The sequence below is a fragment of the Erinaceus europaeus genome, chromosome 12, assembly GCF_950295315.1.
Source record: "Erinaceus europaeus chromosome 12, mEriEur2.1, whole genome shotgun sequence".
In the NCBI taxonomy this organism is placed as follows: domain Eukaryota; kingdom Metazoa; phylum Chordata; class Mammalia; order Eulipotyphla; family Erinaceidae; genus Erinaceus; species Erinaceus europaeus.
In genome coordinates, this window is record NC_080173.1 from 60220280 (window position 1) to 60240983 (window position 20704).

General features: G+C 38.2%; 1 protein-coding gene across 5 annotated transcripts in view; it reads left to right on the plus strand.

The window, feature by feature from the left end:
* The window catches only part of STXBP4 (syntaxin binding protein 4), a 214024-nt gene that overhangs the window by 163846 nt on the left and 29474 nt on the right, over nt 1-20704 (plus strand). For 4 of the 5 annotated variants that reach the window (XR_009553085.1, XM_060203767.1, XM_007531409.3 and 1 more), the window contains one exon: nt 4561-4618. Coding sequence is in view for 4 of the 5 variants with exons in the window: in XM_060203767.1 (XP_060059750.1) it covers nt 4561-4618 (58 nt within the window). In the remaining variant the exon portion in view is untranslated. Of the gene's footprint in view, nt 1-4560; nt 4619-6810; nt 7190-20704 lie in introns of those variants that run through there. The other variant, XM_060203766.1, reaches the window with a different exon arrangement.

Genomic DNA, 20704 nt, shown 5'->3' on the forward strand with positions numbered 1-20704 from the left:
GGGCAGACAACCCCACCAATGTGTCCTGGAGTCCCTCTTTCCCTGTGCCCTGCGCCACTAGGGAAAGACAGAGGCAGGGTGGGAGTATGGATCGATTTGTCAACACCTATGTTCAGTGGGGAAGCAATTACAGAAGCCAGACTTTCCACTTTCTGCACCCCATAATGACCGTGGGTCCATACTCCCAGAGGGATAAAGAATAGGAATGCTATCAGGGGAGGAGATGGGATATGGGGTTCTGGTGGTGGGAATTGTGTGGAGTTGTACCCTTCTTATACTATGGTTTTGTCAGTGTTTGTATAAAAAAGAAAGAGAAAGAAAGAAAGAGAGAAAAGTTTCATAGAAGGAAAAAAAAAGAATTACTTTATTCATGACCAAATTTATCTAACATAAACTACATGTGTTTTTAATACACAGGAACATCTGCAGGGTTCCAATAACTGAATAACCATTTTGACTCAATTAGATATGAATTAGTATCTTTCATGATTTTTTACATATATATATAAATTCATGTTCAATTAATTTCAGAAAATAGCCATGGCAGGATTCCCCTGCATGATAAACCTGTGGGTGTGGTACCCCAATGTCAATGTCAATTTTCAATAAATCCAGTTAATTAAAATGCTAAAGTTAAACATTTAAATGTACACAAAGTGTACATTTAAAATAAATCATTTAAAATAAATGATTTAAGAAATTCAAATTATATAATATAATTATGTTAGGTAAATTATTTAGCCAAGAATTTTAGTCACATTACAATTAGTAGAGGATGGCTAGGACCAGAGAGGACCCTGATCTCCAGTTCCACCTAGATATTGAACTTTTGTGACCAGGTTCCTTTATTTTTGCTCTTGTACCGAGAAGGAAGAGAATTTGAAGAACACCTGAGGAAGCCAGAACTCTTGTTTTTCATTACCTGTGAGGGAAGAGTGGGGAAGAACACATGCAAATTATAGTAGGTGTAGACATGGCTTAGAAAAGCAGTGAAAGTGGAGTCGTAGAAGTTATAAAAGAACCCATTTCCTCGCCTATAAAGCAATCCAGTTCCTTGTCATTTTGCCTTTCTGTCCACATTTCTCTGTGAGTGTGCTTCAACTTTTCCTGAATTAAAGCTTTTTTAATATTTATTCATTTGTTTTTCCTTTTGTTGGCCTTGTTGTTTTTTATTGTTATTGTCGTTATTATAGTTGTTATTGATGTCATCGTTGTTAGGACAGAGAGAAATGAATAAAGGAGGGAAGACGGGAAGAGAAAGACACCTGCAGACCTGCTTCACCACCTGTGAAGGGCCTCCCTTGTGGGTGATGCTCTGAGGGCTCTAACCAGAATTAAAACTTTAATATGCATGAAAATCATCCTTTTGTCTCCAATTCTTTGTCAAAGTTAAGTATGATGAAGCTGAAACCATCAACAGAATGATTTTCTACTTAATTTTTATTTGCCTTATTGATCAGTTCTGATGCTTCTGAGCCATTTTGTCAAGGTGAAAGCAAGGATTTTCTTTTCCTTTTTTTTTAAATTTTTTATTTATAAAAAGGAAGCATTGACTAAACCATAGGATAAGAGGGGTACAACTCCACACAATCCCACCACCGGAACTCTGTATCCCATTCTTTCCCCTGATAGCTTTTCTATTCTTTAACCCTCTGGGAGTATGGACTCAAGGTCATTGTGGGATGCAGAAGGTGGAAGTCCTGGCTTCTGTAATTGCTTCCCCCGCTGAACATGAACATGGGCGTTGACAGGTCGATCCATACTCCCAGCCTGCCTCACTCTTTCCCTAGTGGGGAAGGGCTCTGGGGAAGTGGGACTCCAGGACACATTGGTGGGGTTGTCTGTCCAGGGAAGTCTGCTCGGCATCATGCTAAAATCTGGAACCTGGTGGTTAAAAAGAGAGTTAACATACAAAGCCAAATTGTTGATTAATCACTAACCTAAAGGCTGCAGTCGTGCAGATGAAGAGTTGGGGGATGGTCTCCATTTTGTAGATAGCTAGTAGTCCTATTTTAGTTATATTCCAAAGAGCCTGTGGCTATACTAGTGTTTTGTTTTGTTTTTTTTCTCCTGAGCTTGAAATCTGATATGCAGGTGGATCCTAATTATTGTCTGGGGAGATGATGTCATGGCTGGAAGAAGGACCAGAAAGCTGGATCAGGGAAGAGTAGCTCCCAAATATGGGAAAGGTGTATAAATATTGTTGACTGTAAACCCCATCAATTTGATGTGATCTGGGGCCCATATTCAGCTTAGGAGCCTATGTGACCTTTTCATCCCTGTAGATCTGAGCTCACATTCTGTGGTCATGAGTAGGAATGTTCCAAGCTGCCCCAATATCAGGACCCAACTTCCTCGGGTGTAGCATAGAGTATATTGCCCAGCCTCCCTTTGAAGGATGGAACATTCTCTACCATTGTCGATCCAAGTTGAGGGCAAGGTCCTATGGGGGCCCACAAAGGGGTCTACTGTGTTGTTCCTGATAGAAATGACTGGTAACAATGGAGAGAGGAATTTATTCGTGGTCTTGGCCCATCATGTCTGCTTGGGAATCTCAGGACTCCCCGAATAGGGCCCCAGCTGATGGGGTGGCCTGAGGGTGACTAAAGAGTTATCATTAAAGTATGCCAGTCTCTTGCCCTTATTCAGCTTTTACAGTAGGAAGGATTTTCTTACAGATTCACCAGATTTCTTTCCTGCAGGTGAGGGACTTGTCAGTGATGAATGAAGTAATCTGTAACAAAGATGTAGAAGGTGTGAAGAAAGGAAATGAATTAGTTTGAACTGAAGCCACAGCAGCACTTTGTTATGGGATATAAGGTTAAATGTATGCTTAGAGTAGCAACAAGAGATGTATATGACATCACTTCAGGGACTTTAAAGAAGCCATTGAGTTTTGCTTTTGTTTTAATTTTTATGATTTTTTAATCTTTGTTTATTTGATAGAGACAGCCAGAAATTGAGAGAAAGGGGGAGATAGAGAGTGAAGGAGACAGAGAGACACCTGCATCACTGCTTCACCACTTGGTGAAGCTTTTTCCCTGCAGGTGTGGACTGCTGGCTTGAACCTGGGTCCTTGGGCACTGTAACATGTGTGCTTAACCAGGTGCACCATCACCCAGCCCCTGCCACTGAGTTTTATACTGGTTTAGCAAGGAGTTTTAATCTCTTGCTTATGACTGTGAATATTTTATTATTTTTATTATTTATTGTTTATTTATTCTTTTTTTTTTTTTTTTTTTACCAGAGCACTGATCAGCTCTGGCTTATGGTGGTGCAAGAGATTGAACCTGGGACTTTGGAGCCTAAGGCATGAGAGTCTGTTTGTATCACCATTATACTATATACCTCCACCCATCTCTTCCTTAAAATGGACACATTTACTCATTAAAAGAGAACTCCTAGCTGGTCTATGGAAATAGTTGTGAAGTTTGCATTACATTCTTATTTTTATACAATTAATGTTAAAAATTTAGAAATATAAAATAAGGTTTTTTTTTCTTTGTTCTCTTAACTCTATAAACAACACACAGTCATTTCTAAGAAATGAATGTTTCATTCAAATACTTACTGTCCCTGTATTTTGCCTTATGCTAAGACTTGGATGAGGTTGGGTGTGGGGGGCAGGGAGGTTATCATGGAAGCCAATAGTTTGTTCTAGTTAGACAGTTTTCCAAAGTAGACCACTTGAGCCATGAAGTCTGTTCTTAAGTTTAAAAGAAATCAAGAAGCCTTAGTAATACCCAAGAATGGAACAGAGGGATGGAAACTAGTATGGACTAGAGGGATATTTCCCATAATTGAAATTAGGTAGAATGTGACCATTTTAAGATAGGCCTGTTCACTTGGTATGATAAGGGCAAAAAAATGTTCTCATTTACAGAAATATGGGCAAATAAGTAAGTATGTGCTTACTTCAACCTATATCTCTTTATAGCTAGCTAACTACTCTTAATCTCATTATAAAAATGGAAGCTAAGTTTAGCAAATTGGTCCTTTATGTTTAGTGCACAAAATTCTTAATTAACAAAATAAAGTACCACAATTTGTTGTAAATCACTTTGGTTAACTTTCAAACTTCATAGGGAATTTTGTCTTATCCAAAAGCTACTTTCAAACCCCTGCTGATCTGGCACTCATGCATTGATTCCCTGCAGAGCTGAGTGAAAGAATATAAAAGGAGCCAATTAAAGAAACTGAGCCAGAATAGACCAGCAGAGGCCATCTTGCCCAGCCTCCTGCTTCCAGGCAAAAACCATGCCCTGCACCAAAATTTCTTGCTTGAATCCTGCTGACAAAAATGATCACCACATAGAAATGAGAAGTCACAATCCAGTTAATGCAACTAAAGCAGATTGTTAACTGTCCAAGACTTGTTTATTATGTTCTAAAGATGCTGATTATGAGAGCTCATCTAAATTGTTTTAATTCCTCCTTTCTAGAAAATTATTTTATACAAAAAAAAAAGTACTCAGTTGTGAAGATGTGGAAAGTTTGTGTCCAGGAAATAGTTATCATCCTCATCTTATTAAATATATTTTTGGTTGCCTTTCACTTTAGGTCTACCTTATGGGTGGGAGGAAGCTTACACAGCAGATGGAATCAAGTACTTCATCAAGTAAGTACAAGCTTATCTACCAAGTAAGCAATTTTTTTCACATCTGGAGAGAACCTGTAAGTTGCAGAATAATCAGCAAAACCAAGAAACTCTCTTGGAGGTTATAAAAATTAGAAGCAAAAAATGAAGCCTCACCATTTTTGTTTCATGTAATTTAAATACCACCATATAGGAAAAATAGTAATTTCAAGGGAAACAAAGAAATTTTAAAACAATCATCACTTCAACTTATGTGCTGACTGCTCAGATTTGCTTCTGGTTAAAATTTCTCATATTTATGGAAAATTAAAGCCTAATGACAAAATCTAAACCTACTTTTCATAACTAATACTACCAATATATGTAATACTTTACAATATATACAATTAATTCATTCTGCAAATATTTATTGAGTATATACTATGACAGCCAATATTCACTGCCATGGAGATAAAAACAGAGAAACGCACACACTGAGATAATAGGCTTTTGTCCCCTGATAATCATAAAAGTCCCCTGTTTATCATAAAAGTCAGGGGAGACAGACTTAAGAGATAAATTATCAAAGAGGTAACTGAAGCAATATGTATATGAAACAAACCTTATCATAGTGGATTCTTAGAAGATCCTTTGAGGTATGTGTACCATATTACTTTCCCCTACGTTAAAAGATGAAGAAAATAGGATCATAGTGCCACAAATTTTACCAAATTACCAAGCTAGAATTAAATTAAAGTTCTCTTGCTCCAAGATTCTTCCTACTGTACTAGTTGTTTCCCTGTTAGAGGACTACCTTTAAGGACGCAGCAGTAACACATTTTCTACCTGCTGAACTAGTAATTTGTTCCCAACAGTGCAGCCTGTTTTACTTCTACTCTGTTCTAGGTAGCTCTTGTGAGAGTTGGCATTATAAGAACACAAAAGGAAATCTCAGAAGATTCACCTACATATTCTTTTTAGGAAATAATGTTTCGTATGCATTTGGAGTGGGAAATCAAGGCATGTCCTTGCTGCCCTTTCAAATATACAATTATTTCTCAAAATAAAATATCTAGAGTTTATGTTCTCATGCTCTGTGACATGACACAAGTTCTCTATTTTTCTTCACCCAAGTCCTTACGCACTGCAATACATGCGCTCAACTAGTCTAGTGATAAAGCTTGCAAATATCTCCATAATGTATTTTTTTATTGTGGTGTCTAGCAAGAAGTAATTAATATAGTGAAAGTGTAGTTTATAATGTGTGGGGAAAGGGACTATTGGTATAAAGAACCCAGAAATCCTATGCATAGATCACCTGTAATAATATGCTTCTCACTTTCAGAGTCATTAACTCTTCTGAAAGAAAAGTTGCATTCTTGGGGCCAGGTAGTTGAGCGCATGTATTGCAGTGCGTAAGGACTTGGGTTCAAGCCCCCAGTCCTCACCTGCAGGGGGATAGCTTTGTGAGTGGTGAAGCAGTGCTGCAGGTGTCTTTCTGTTACTATCCCTCTCTTTCCCACCCCTTTCCCTCTTGATTTCTGGCTGTCTCTATCCAATAAATAAAGATTAAAAAAATATTTAAAAAGAAAAGTTGCATTCTGATATGCTCTGTTAACTATGTTTAGTTCTTTGAAAATTTGAAGCACTGTTCTGTGGGGTGTCAGAGAAATGAAAGCTCACATTCAAATTTGTGTTAAGCTTGTTCCTTATATTCCTGTGTATGAATAAGGAAAATATGGGGGAGGAAAGTAAATCTTTAGTGAGTACAAGTTGGTGCCCTGTGGTCAGGCTTGGATTAGGTGTATTCGCCTATGTGTTGTCTCATTAATCCTCTTAGCAACGTTGAAAATGAGCATCCGTTTTATTAGATTTTGTAATTTTTGTGGTAGTGTTGAGCTGCATCCTGCCTCAGCCAGGCCTCTCTCCTAGATGGTTCCCAGTTGAAATGAAATCAAAGGAAGGTAAAAGAAGCATTCACTATTAATTGGGGTTCTAAGCTCAAAGGCCTTTGAAAAATGTCAGTAAATGAGGTTGTACCCTTGGAGAACTCCTTTCCCTAAGCTTAGCCATAGCTGTTTGTCACTATATATCAACCAAAACCTGAAAATCAAAGCCCAACTAGTTCCATGTCGGAAAAGGATACTATAGGCACTATCACCAAGAGCAAAGGAAAAGGAGAGAATAAGAAATCACCAACCAAAGAGTGATCATGTCTCATTGCTTGTATTCAGCTGGTTTACACTGTCCTTTGAAAAGTGGAATAATAATCTCAACTACATGTGAGAATACTATCCAAGGAGAGGACAGAAGAGAAAAAATAGGTATGTCCTTTCACTGTGCAAAGATGTAACAGTCCGTGTGGAAGAAATAGAGACACTACAGTTAAGTAGTTCACTCGAGTTGTAGAAAATACATACAGAGGCCAAATGGTGACTCACTCAATAATACACAGGTTTCCATGTATGAAGACCCAGATTTAAAACCCTAGTCCCCACCTGCAGAGGGGAAGTTTCCTGTGCAGTACTGCAGGTCTTTCCCACTTTTTGTCTTTCTCTCCCTCTCCCTCATATACTCTGGCTCTCACCCTCTATTAGAAGAAAATGGCCACTGAAAACAATGAAGTCTTGCAGGCACTGGACAAAAGTGAGTGGTAAGCATGGTAAAAGGAAATTAAAATTCATCCAGTAGGGTGTGCTTTGGAAACCCTTCACTCTATTTCTTGGCCTTAATCTTGATTTGTTTAAAAAAAAAATTCAATAGATAATATGGTAAATTTGCTTCCCAAAGAACAATGATGGATATAACTCTCTTACCACTATTGTTGAAGTAACTGTAGGAGAGAAGCGAAACTTGTCAAGGTCACTAAGTAATAAAATTACACAATCAAGGTGTATATCCATATTGGCTCCAAATTCACCCCCTCACCACTACCCCCCCCACACTGCCCCACCTCCTTATTTTATGCAGTATATTTACATGCAATAAGGAAACTAAAGAGGTTTTCATTTATTTAAACTATCTATTCTTAAAATAGAATAGAAGCCTGGTTCTAAGAATAGCAATTATCTCCTGGAAGCTAGAAAGATCAAATAGTAAAGATAAAAAAATTGTCACTATACCATTACTTACTTTACCCAGCTTCCTGGAGTAACAGGGTGCTTACCATGAATTGGTCTTTGCTAGAAGTTAACCTGCTTCCCAGCACTGGCACTAATTTTAGCTTAACTCCTGTGGATGAAAATCTGATTTAATAAGTGTTCCATACTTCCCTGTCTTCTTATGCCAAGACTGCTGAACAAAAATTATTATAATCGTCAATCACATATCACAGTGAGTTTTGCAGGAGCATATTAAACTGTGTAGTCTAGAATAGAGAGGGACACAGCTCTCATCTCTTTGTTCTAAATATGTGTATCCTTTGAATACCTCACTCTTTCTCAGGAGTTTGTAATTTGCAAAGGACAAGATGCCAGATAGTCAGAGTCATTTGACTCTCTTGTCAATAGTCCCTGTGTGGGAGTTTGTAGAAAATTAACTAAATTCTGGTGCAGGAGTACTTGTTTACAGGAAAGTCATATGGTTTAGGGAAAAGAAAGCACATACTTAGGGGGGAAAAAAAAACCAGGTTCAAATACTGTAGTTGCCACAGAATATAGCTGAATGACTTTGGGTAGATTTACTTACTCTCTCCAGGTTATAATTTCCACACTTGCAGAATGGAAAATATATTAGCCTTTCGCAAGGTTCCTGTCCAGATTGAATGAGCTTATGGATGGAGTGAGCCAAAGGCAAAATATACATTATTGGTAAAGGTTAACTCTCTGTACTCCCTCCTCTTGCTCGAACATGTTGATGGAGATTACTTTCTGGCCTTTAGTTCTGTTCAAATTAAGTGATGCTGCCAGATAAGTTAATGTCTACATGAAAGACAAAAAAAAAAAAAAAGTATTCAATGTATATCCTTCTGGCAGCTATTTAGCTTTCTAGTGTGTTTTAAATATTCATCCTTCTACTATCCAAATCATAATTTTGAACTTATAAAGCCTGTGTTAGATTTTGAGGTTGGAATGTTTCACTTACCAGTAAATGGTATTTTGAAGGCAAATAGTAATAATAATAATAACAATCAGTAAACTCAGGTCATTGTCTTTCACTTTTACCTGAAAAGAACAGTGACTAAGAAACTGAATGTTAACACAGCTATAGAGCACACATGTTCCCAAGCATAAGGACCCTGGTCCTCACCTGTGGGCCACTAGGGTGAGGGGTAGAGGCCTGGGAGAGGGGAGATTGGGAGAAGCTTCACAAGTGGTAAAACAGTGCTGTAGATATTTGTCCTTCTCTCTCCCCCCCCCCTCTGTCTTTCACCTTGTTGGAAAAAAAAAGGGGGGGTGTGGGGAGAGAGAGAGCAGGAGAGACAAAAATGACCACCAGAGATGGTGGTGGAGTCATGCAGGCTCCAAGCCCTAGCAATAATTCTGGTGGAAGGAAAGAAAAAAAAGTGACTAAAATCATCCTTCCAGATCACCATAGGAGATGATGGTCTGTATACATAGAATGTTTTCGCTAAGATTGACATCTGTCATGCTCTTCCCAGAAACTGAATTGTTACCAATCTGATGGAAACTAAGCCTCAGGCAAAGGAATACCTGTCAGTACTATTCCAAGAATGCTCATATGACTGCAGTCTCATTGACTATTCCCATCCTTCCATTGCAGACCTGTTAATATCTTGAAGTAATCTACTTAAGTTCTGACAAAAGCCAAAAGTCATTCTACCCAGTATAAACAAACTTAAAATTTTGGAGTTGCTAAAGACTGTGTTTCGTAGAACTAACAAATGTTTATGTCCTGAAGTGTGTATATGCCAACATGTGTATGTATGCCTATAGGCATATAACTTGCTATTTGTATGAGTATGCATTCAAAGGAAAACTTAACTTATTCTCTTCTAACAGAGAAAGTAGCAGCAATCTTAAAGTTAATGACAAAAATGTAGATTATCTTGATAGTGCTAAAATGAAATTATCAGACTAACACAACTGTGTTTCCATCCTATTTCATATCTTTCCTCTGAAGTTGTACACTGTTGCAGACTTATAGTAGTGTTTTTTTATTTTTATTTTTTTACTTATAAAAAGGAAGCATTGACAAAGCCATAGGATAAGAGGGGTACAACTTCATGCAATTCCCACTACCAGAACTCCATATCCCATTCCCTCCCCTGATAGCTTTCCTATTCTTTAACCCTCTGGGAGTATGGACTCAAGATCATTGTGGGATGCAGAAGGTTGAAAGTCTGGCTTCTGTAATTGCTTCCCTGCTAACATGGGCATTGACAGGTGGCTCCATCTCCCGTTCTGTCTCTCTCTTTCCCTAGTGGGGAAGGGGTCTGGGGAATCAGAGCTCCAGGACACACTGGTGGGGTTGTCTGTCCAGGGAAGTCTGGTCGGCATCATGTTAGTATCTGGAACCCTATCCAGAGAATCCCAGGTCACAAGCTGCTGACGCCAGCTGCTGCTTCTAAGTCGCTATCTTGGCTCTGCCCCCTATAGTAGTGTTTTATAGAACTCCATTTTTTAAACATTCATAGACTTTAGATATATGCTATATAACTTAACAAAGCTTTCATGAGAATTAGGTTTGGTAGTAAAAGTTAATTTAAATATTGCAAGTTAGAGCTGCTACATGACTTTTCCTATCCAGTTTCAGAGGGTCAAGAATCTAGACATGGGGGCTGGAGATAGGTCACCTGGTAGAGCACACATATGATATGGGAGGCCCTGAATTCACATCCTGGTACCAGATGCGAGAGCCATGGATGATGGTACTGGGGGAGATGCATGGACAATGGAGCAGTACTTCCCTCTTCCTCCTCCCTACCTTCATTACCTCTACCTCTGTCTTGTCCTCTGTAAAATTAAAAAAAAAAAAAAAAGAAGAAGGAGAGAGAAAGAAAAGAAGGATGGAAGATGGAAGGGAATTTTTAATGTACTGAGGGAAGCTGCTTAATGGTGGGATCATGCCTAGGGTTCATTCTCTGGCATGGCTTATAAAAATTCCAGGTGCAGGCTCAATCCCCTGGTCCCCACCTCAGGGAAAGCTTCACAAGCAGAGAAGCAGGGCTGTAGATGTCTGTCTCTCTATATACCTATCTCCTCCTCCCTCTCTTAATGTCTCTCTATTGCTATCCAATAATAAATCTGTATTAGAAAATAAAAATAATTTTTTTTTTAAAATCCAGGTGTAATTCTGTTAGGTCATTAGTGCCCACCTCTTCCTCCTTCTGGATTCTCATGAAATTTCAGTCAAACTGTTTAGCCAGAGCTGAAGAATGGTCTCATGAGACTGAAATATCTGTTCCAAATTCATATATATGACTATTGACTAGAGACTTCAGCTCTTTACCACAATATGGACTCTGCATAGTATGGCAGTTGGCCTCCTTCAGAGTAAAGAACAAGAGAATAAGTGAGAGCCAAAAAAGACACCAAAGAAAACACTGCCATGTCTTTATAACCAATTTCAGGAGTGAGTGATGTGCCACCACTTCTGCCCATACTGTTTGTCACATAGAACAGTAACCCTGGTACCATATAGGAGGCAGGTACACAAAGGATCTGAATTCTAGAAGGTGGAAATCATTGCGAGATACTTTGTAGGCTATCTACAACAATTTCCACAATATATGTAAACAGATGCAATATACACACGTTCTATACACCTAGGTAAATGATACAAAATTCTTGAAGAATAAATAGAAGGCCTGGGGATATAATTTAGCTGCTAGGACACAGAAGGCCCCAGGAGTCACTGGTTAAGTCCCCAGTTCCATTTTATGCCACAGCTGAGCAGTACTCTCTTCTCCCTCCTCTCTCGTACTCTTATATAATCAATAATTTTTTGTAAGACTTTCCTTCTTTAATTATATTTTTATTTCTTATTGGATAGAGACAGAGAGAAACTATGAGGGGAGGAGGAGGTAGAAAAAAAAGAGACAGAGAGATACCTGCAGCCCTTCTTCACCACTTACAAAGCTTTATCCCTGTAGCTGGGGACCAGGGGCTTGAACCCAGATCCTTGCACACTGTAATGTGTATGCTTAACCAGGTGGGCCACTACCTGACCCACAGATCAATAAATATTTGAAAATTTAAAAATTCTTGATAGGACCAGCAAAATCGCTCACTTGCATAGTGTACTGTTTTGTCTTGTACTCAACCCAGGTTCCAGTCCAGTCCCCATCACATTGAAAGAAGCTTTGGTACTGTGATTCTCTCTCTCTCTCTCTTAAAAAATATATAAAATACATACATATAAATTTGCATACATATGTGTTGATAAGGGGCCGAGATATTAATAGTGATACACCTAGCATGAAGCACATACTGCACTACACAAGGACCCTGGTTCAACCCCTTGATCTGCACCTGCAGGAGGAAGCTTAACAAGGGGTGGAAGCAGTGCTGCAGGTCGGTCTCTCTCTCTCTCTCTCTCTCTCTCTCTCTCCTGTGTCTCCCCTTCCTTTACTCTCAATTTCTGTCTCTATCCAAAGTAAGTAAATAAATAAATATCTCTAAAATTCATGATATAAAAACTGGCTTTGAACACTAAATCCTATTGTTGATGACTTGTCAAGTCATTTATTTATTAACCATTTATTTGTTTTAGTCATATATTTTTAAAATTTGAACTTAGCTGATAATGGCCTGTGAATTCACTAGCTTATATGGGTATGTTCTTGTATTAGATTGGTGCTCTTCATATTAGATAACTCATTCCCCATAACATAGGAAGTGTTATCATACATACATTACAACCACATATTGGTAAAACATAACGAGTCTGTGAGTCCTTAATAAAACAAAAGGTACTGTCTAGTGCAGGAAAGGCAGGCAGACTGCAAGTCACTGCCTCAAGGGTTGTGTTGTGAAGAAAGATGAAACCATATTCATCACTGATTAGTGTCTTGATAAATTTGAAATGTATCCTATGGGTCCATTGGGCAGAGGTATGTAGGTATATACTGCATCTTTGTTGTCTTCAGTATTGTAGAGCATATTGTTAGCACAGTAACTCAGCTCTAATGGACATTAATAATGCAGAAAAGTGGTTTGGAATAACAAAATAAATAATGACAACTTCCACTCCTCAAATTCCAATGAGGTATTTAGTGTTTGTTTTTTTTTTTAACTTCCTCCAGGGTTGTGACTGGGATTGGGTGCCTGAATAATGAATCCACTGCTCCAGTGGCTTTTTTTTTTGATAGAGAAGTTAAGGGTGCCGGGTGGTAGCACAGCAGGTTAAGCGCACATGGTGCAAAGCACAAGGACTGGCTTAAGGATCCCAGTTCAAGCTTCTAGCTCCCCAGCTGCGGAGGGATCGTTTCACAAGTGGTGAAGCAGGTCTGCTGGTGTCTTTCTCTTCCCTTCTCTGTATTCATGTCCTCTCTCAATTTCTTTCTGTCGTATCCAACAATAATAATAACAACAATAAACAAGGGCAACAAAAGAAAAAAATGGCCTCTAGGAGCCGTGGATTTGTAGTGCAGGCATCGAGCCCCAGTAATAACCCTGGAGGAAAGAAAGAAAGAAAGAAAGAAAGAAAGAAAGAAAGAAAGAAAGAAAGAAAAAGAAGAAGAAGAAAGAAAGAAAGAAAGAAAGAAAGAAAGAAAGAAAAAGAAGAAGAAGAAAGAAAGAAAGAAAGAAAGAAAGGAAGGAAGAAAGAAAAGAAACAGAGAATTTGAGAGAAAAGGAGAGATAAGAGAGGGAGAAAGAGCCACATGCAGCACTGCTTCACTCCTAAAACTTTTCCCCTGCTGGGGACTTGAACCCAGGTTCTTGAACATGGTAATTTAAGTGCTGTGCCAGGGGTGCCACTGCCAGGCCCCTGAACATTCAATTCTTTTTTTTTTCTTCAAATTATCTTTATGTATTGATTGGATAGAGACAGCCAGAAATTAAGAGGGAAGGGGTAATAGAGAGGAAGAGAGACACCTGCAGCTCTGCTTCACCATTCACAAAGCTTTACCACCGGCCCCTGAACATTCCATTCTTAATAACACTTCTTCTTCTAGCGTTTGCCCTTAATAACACTATAATGAAGAAACAAAAGAAGAGTTGCAGGAGGAAATGTGGACCTTTAAAATATTTTGCTTCCAAGTACATTGTAATCATAAATACATTTGGAAGTTGTTGCAACCGTTGGTTTTGATATAACCATCTATGTGACACCAGTACTTAAGAGTCTAAGTACATTGCATGTTACATATAGAAACTGAATGGACATTTATCAAATGAATGAATATCATTTCATATATAGGCTTAGTGTCAGACAGACCTGGATTCTAATGTTTACATCACCACTTTTGGTAGATACACACCTCTCTTTGCTTTTCTCATTCCAAAGCAAACATAATAGTTTATGTCTCCCAGGTTTTGTTCAACAGAATTTAATTCCTCTTCCTTCCCTGTATTGCGTACTATTCCTGTAACTCTCCCTCCCCTTATTGTGTACTATTCCTATCTCTCTCCCCTCTCTCATTGCACATTATTGCTAGTGGAGAAGTGTGAGATACATTTTCATCACTGAAAATAGAAACTAATAGCCAAAATCCTACAGTTATGTCACTCTCTGACCAGTCAAAAATCCTGTGACAGGAGCAGAGAGGTTGCATTTCTCAGGAGCCTGAGACAGCTTTTTCTGAATTTTCTATAAATATCTATGAAGTGCTGTGTGAGCAACTGTCATTTAAATGAAAGGCCAGCCAGCTGGTTTAGGTTATTCAGAATGGCAAAGCCCACTGAAATGAATAAAACATACGAATCTAGACCGCCAACAGCAAGCTCTTTGCCCTCCTCCCCAACCTCACTTAACTAATGACAGATATAATTGAGGCGTAAAGCATGTTTTTTAGCATTTCATTGGACTAATTTTCATTTCCTTGTGGGATAATTTAAACCCTTGTGATCAAATAAAGTGCTTTGGAAATTCATTACCTTTCTGGTATGAGACTTTTGTTTAGCCAGATGTGGGATCCTCCCTTCCTCCAGGAATTTCCTTTTAAGTTTACTAATAAAACATCACATTTTATTAAGCACCTTCCTTTAGAAATTTGGTTGCTTTATTAGTTTATTAGGGCTACCATAGCAAAATATCACAGACTAGGTGGCTTAAACAACAGGAATTTATTTTCTCATAGTTCAGAAAAGCAGAAGTCCAAAGATTAAGATCTCATCAGAATTGGTTTCTGGTGTATAGGGAGAGAGAGGGAGATAGCTCTGGTTTCTGATTAGTACTACTACTAGTAGTAGTAGTATTTTGTCAATACTGGTACTTTACCACTCCAGGCCAACTTTTACAGACAGAAAAAGAGTTAAAGGTGCTTGGGATCCGATGGGAGAAGGGGAAAGAGCACCACAGCCCAAAAGCTTCCCCCAGTGCAGTGTGGGCCAGACTGGAACCTAGGTGGAGTGCATGGTGAAGCAAGCACCTTCCAAGGTAATCTATCTTACTGACCCTGTCTTATTTTTCTTATAAGGTCACCAGTGTTAATGGGCCAGGGTCCTACCTTTAGGACCACAATAACTCTAATTACCTCCCCAAAGAGCTTCTATTGACAGGAAATAGACACATGCTAACGTAGAAATGTAGTCTCCTCATGGGACGCTGCCTCCTACTAACAAATCGGCAGTACAAAATGGGAGAGTAATTTTTGATAGACACTGCCAAAGCATATATTAGATGTGAAAATATGCCAGCTATAAAAGTCTATGTAATTTTTAATACTATCTAATAAGTAGTCTTGTATGTGCAGTAATGGGTTTTTTTTGTTTGTTTGTTTGGTTGGTTGGTTGGTTGGTTTTTTGAGGCTTTGCATATTTTTTTTTAATCCCGTCATAGTCAAACACAGCATTTAAGAGTCAGCCAGAGGGGGCACACCGGGTTAAGCACACAAAGCATGAAGCACATAGGACCCAATCAAGATCCTGGTTCGAGCCCCCAGCTCCCCACTGGCAGGGTCACTTCACGAGTGGTAAAAAAAGGTCTATAGATGTCTCCCTGTCTCTCTCCCTCTCTATCCCCCTCACCCTTTCACCCCCTCGATTTCTCTCCGTCTTGCCCATTAAAATGAAAAAAAAAAATGGCTGCTAGGAGCAGTGAATTCATAGTGCTGGCACTGAGCCCCAGCAGTAACCCTGGACGAAAAAAAAAAAAGAAAAAAAAAAAAAAAAAGTTAGCCAGAGCTATAGTCTGTGAGTCCAGAACTAATGTTTTACATTAGTCTGGAATGTCTTGGTTTGATATGGTAGCTCTAGGATGTTTTGGCTCTATACAGTGGTTTATAGCAATCAGGCCTGTGTGTATTAGTTGAGAAAAAAAAAAATCCCTTGTTTGGCAAAATTTCTTTCTCACTGTTCATCTTTTTTTTTGTTTTGTTTCGTTTTTTTATTTAATTTTTTATTTATAAAATGAAACATTAACTAAACCATAGGATAAGAGGGGTACAACTTCACACAATTCCTACCACCAGAACTCTGTATACTATCACTTCCCCTGATAGCTTTCCTATTCTTTAACCCTCTGGGAGTATGGACCCAAGATCATTGTGGGATACAGAAGGTGGAAGGTCTGGCTTCTGTAATTGCTTCCCTGCTGAAAATGGGCGTTGACAGGTCCATCCATACTCCCAGCCTGTCTTTCACTTTCCCTAGTGGGGAAGCAGAGCTCCAGGACACATTGGTGGGATTGTCTGTCCAGGGAAGTCTGGTCAGCATCATGCTAACATCTGGAACCAAGTGGTTGAAAAGAGAGTTAACATACAAAGCCAAACAAATTGTTGATTAATTATTAACCTAAAGGCTGGAATAGTGCAGATATGAAGAGTTGGGGGGTCCTCCATTTTGTAGATAGCTAGTAGGCATATTTTAGTTATATGGTGGTTTTATAGTTATATGGTGGTTATATAGTTATATGGTGGTTTTATGGTTTTTAGTTATATGGTGGTTATATGGTGGTTTTATAGCTAGTAGGCATATTTTAGTTATATCGTGGTTTTTGTTTGTTTATTTATTTTTGCCTGAGCCTGAAATCTGATATGCAGGTGGATCCTAATTATTGTCTGGAAAGATGATGTCATGGCTAGCAGAAGGACCAGAAAGCTGGATCAGGGAAGAGAGTAGCTCCCAAATATTGGAAAGGTGTATAAATATTGTTGACTGTAAACCCCATCAATTTGATGTAATCTGGGGCCCATATTCAGCTTAGGAGCCTATGTGACATATGCATCCTTGTAGATTTGAGCTCACATTCTGTGGTCCAAAGTAGAAAGGAACATTCCAAGCTGCCCCAATATCAGGACCCATCTTCTTTAGGTGTAGCATAGAGTATATTGTCCATCCTCCCTTTGGAGGATGGAACATTCTCTACCATTGTTGACCCAAGTTGAAGGCAAGGTCCTATGTGGGCCCATAAAGGGGTCTATTGTGTTGTTCTTATAGGAATGACCGATAACAATGGAGAGAGGGATTTATTCGCGGTCTTGGCCCATCATGTCTGTTTGGGAATCTCAGGACTCCCCAACTAGGGCCCTGGCTGATGGGGTGGCCTGATAGTGACTAAAGAGTCGTCATTAAAGTATACCAGTCTTTGCTCTTATTCAACTTTTGCAGTCCTTGCTTTGATGAGGTTAGCTTTGGAATGAGTGAGAGAACTGTGATAGGAAGTGGGTGAAGAGGGTATCTAAGTCTAAGTAGACCATATTTCATTATGAACTTTATACTGACTCACTACAGACTATTTTGTGTTTTTGCTGTCAGGTATATATTTTTGCCCTAATTTATGGATACATGTGAACATATGTTCTATATTACGGGACCTGGTCTATATCTAGGTTTTGGGATTTTGTTAGGAAGTGAACCACCTGGAATGGAATTAGAGAATACTATGAAAGGAAAGGTCTTACCTGAGTAATGAGGCTGAAAGGTTGACATTCCATGCCTGAAGTCTCTGGACACAGTCTGAAGTGAAGCATGCTGAGGTGATACTCCTTGCATTGATTAGGTTGAGATCAGCAGATACAATATCATTTGGTATAAGTTGAGAAAAGCATGCAGGAAAGTGAGTCCCATCCTAGAGGTTCCAGGACTGGGAGAAATACAGGCTCTATAGAGGAAGCAGGAAGTTCCTACTGTCTTAGGGTTTAAGAAGACAATAGATAGTTGTTGCTATAATCACATTGTTTGGCAATTGGGTTAACTTTGAAATATCCCTTTGTTAGGATTTGCTGTATCATACACAACATCACCATAATTTATGTCCTTTGACATTATTTGTATATAGTTGTGCCACCAGTTGCTTCTGTTCTCCCTGGTCTAAGCTTTTAAGAGAGTCAACATATCAAAGACGCAGTCTGTGATTTAAAAAGTTTGAGACATTCAATCAAATTTTCCCCTCTCATATTACTTAAATAGTGATTTATATGACTACAAATTGATAGGACTATATATAAACACCATTCCCACCACCAAATTACTGTGTCCCATCCTTCTTCCTCCCCTACCCCCCCATCCCATGAAGCTGAACATCCATCATTGTTCATCTTTAACAAGCCTGCTGATACAAAAAGATTGTCCAGTATTCTACATAGGTAACATATAGCCATAGCTTCAGATCTGTGTGTTGTAATTTGATGTCTGAGACCTAGAGACTTTTCAATTAATTGGATTTTTATCATCATTTTAATATGTATTTATTACCAGAGCACTGCAAAGGTCTGTCTTATAGTGGAAAAAGGGGTTGAACCAAGGAGTTTGGAAATTCAAACAAGAAAACCTTTTTGCATAACCATTAAGCCATTCATGTCCTATAACTAATTGGATTTAAATACTTGAAAATAGCTGATTTATGTTATAGAAAGTAACATAAATATATAATAAAGATAAAAATTACCTTCTAGACTACAAAGAATAAAGTCCTCATAATTTATCAGAGCCTCAGTGAATTTCCAAATGCTTAATTACAGAATGCCCATATTCTGTGATATTTACGGAGTTCATTTCTGAGTAGTCATTTTATTTTAGGGATGTATTTTCATAAACATATAAGAAGGAATTTTATCAGTGGAAACAAAATGTCTATAATTTTATCCTATGCCTATTTTGGTTTCTCCTTATTACTAGCCTCATAATGAATACTACATGCTGCTTTTACTATGGTTTGGTGACTTTTACATAATCTTATTGATGTGCTTACTTTCTCATTTGTTTCCTATTGTGATTACCTTTTTTCTCTCCTCAGTATCAGAGCCTCATACATCTATGATTTCACCACTCCTGGGCCTATATTCTCATTCTCTAGATTATTTTGTTACTTTTTAAATTGTATTTATTTTAATGAGAGAGATACAGAGAGAGACCAGAACAATGCTTAGCTCTGGCTTATGGTGGTGGTGGGGGGATCAAACCTGGAACCTTGGAATCTTTTGCATAACCATTATGCTGTTTCCCCAGACCTTCTCATTGTTTTTATTTCAGCTAGAAAGACAGACCGACATAGATAGACATCACAGTACCACACTACCAGCCATGGAACTTTGACAGTACGGTCCATGACAGTTCCATCTGTTGCTAAGGCTAGGGCTGGGCACTCATGTGGTAAAGCACTGGGTGAGTACCTCTCACCAGCCCTCCTTATTTTTTTTTTATTGTGGTCAGCATTTCATGCTATTTAATAAGAGATGTTGGATAACTATGCACACAAAAAGTAAGAACTCAGTGAAAACTAAATTATTGTCATAGTGGAAGACCATTTTAGTACTGCTTTTTTTAAAGTAAAAATCTTTTGTTGACATTACTACTTATAATTCACTGCTGACTGTAAAATTTTCCAGTGATTGATTCCAGTACCAGTGCCAGGAGCATTCCATTAACATATCTGCTTGCTTGTCTTTGTTTTCTGATTCATATGAATACTCTGTATAAAAGATTCTTCTTTCCCTCCCCAAAAAATGACATTGAAGTTAATTACCTTGGGTCATTAATCTGTGTCTTTATCTTAAATATAATAAAATAATGCAGTCAGTCTTACAAAATTAACAATGATATATAAATAGTGCCATCTACAATGGAAGACTAACATCATCACAGACAGTTATTATAAGAATGAATTTCTACAAAACTAGTGTACTTTTTATCTTTGAACAGAGTGTCCTAAATTTTTATTTTAAAAGGAAGCACTTTGCATGCTAGAAGGTAAGAAACAGAAGGAGGGTAATTATAATGAGATTTAAATAATTCACTTTCAGTTCTTTGCCAATAAAGTAAAGCATATTTTCTAAGGTTTCTTTTATAAACCCTGAAATATATCTTTCAAATCACTCATGTTATAAAAGAAAAAATATATACTACTTTCATCTTCTCAAACTGAATACTACTGCTTTCCAACAACAAACTTGGCAACCATTCAGAAACAAGTAATATACTTTCTAGACTTTCAGACATATCTAAACTGCTGTTGATTGCTTCCCAAATCAACTCAAATGCACTTTCTACAGAAACATTTGCCAGAGATACCGTAAACTCAAGCTAAAGATTTTTATGGTTCATAGTCATCCTCATTTATTTTCCAGACCTCTGAGTTTTTTTATACTAGGTAGCAACATGTCACTTTATAAACTATGGAGTCTTTATTAATTAAACAGGAATCAATAGAACTAGTTGATGTTTTTTTCTTTTTTCAGTCTACCAGTAACAGAGGAAATATTTCTAGTACTAGTATGTTCTCCAAGCCAGTAAATCTGAGATTATCTCATCATACTGATTATGTTAAATCTCACTAGCTATAATGTTTTCCAGAACATAAAATTGAATGACGTACATATAGATGGCTTCATCCCAGCTTCTTAGGGGGAATTCCAGTTTTTTCTTACAATAATATAAAAACAGTATTTTGTCAGTAAGCTGGTAGTAGTAAGATAGCGTGCAGGATCGGGGGTGTGCCTTGCCGTAGGTACAGCACATGCTTAAACACCAGAACGATGTGGAAGGTGCTATGGTGCTGGAGGAAGCTTGGGCATGGTGATGTCTTCCATCTCTGTGTCTGTCTTTCCCTTTAAATGAAAAAACA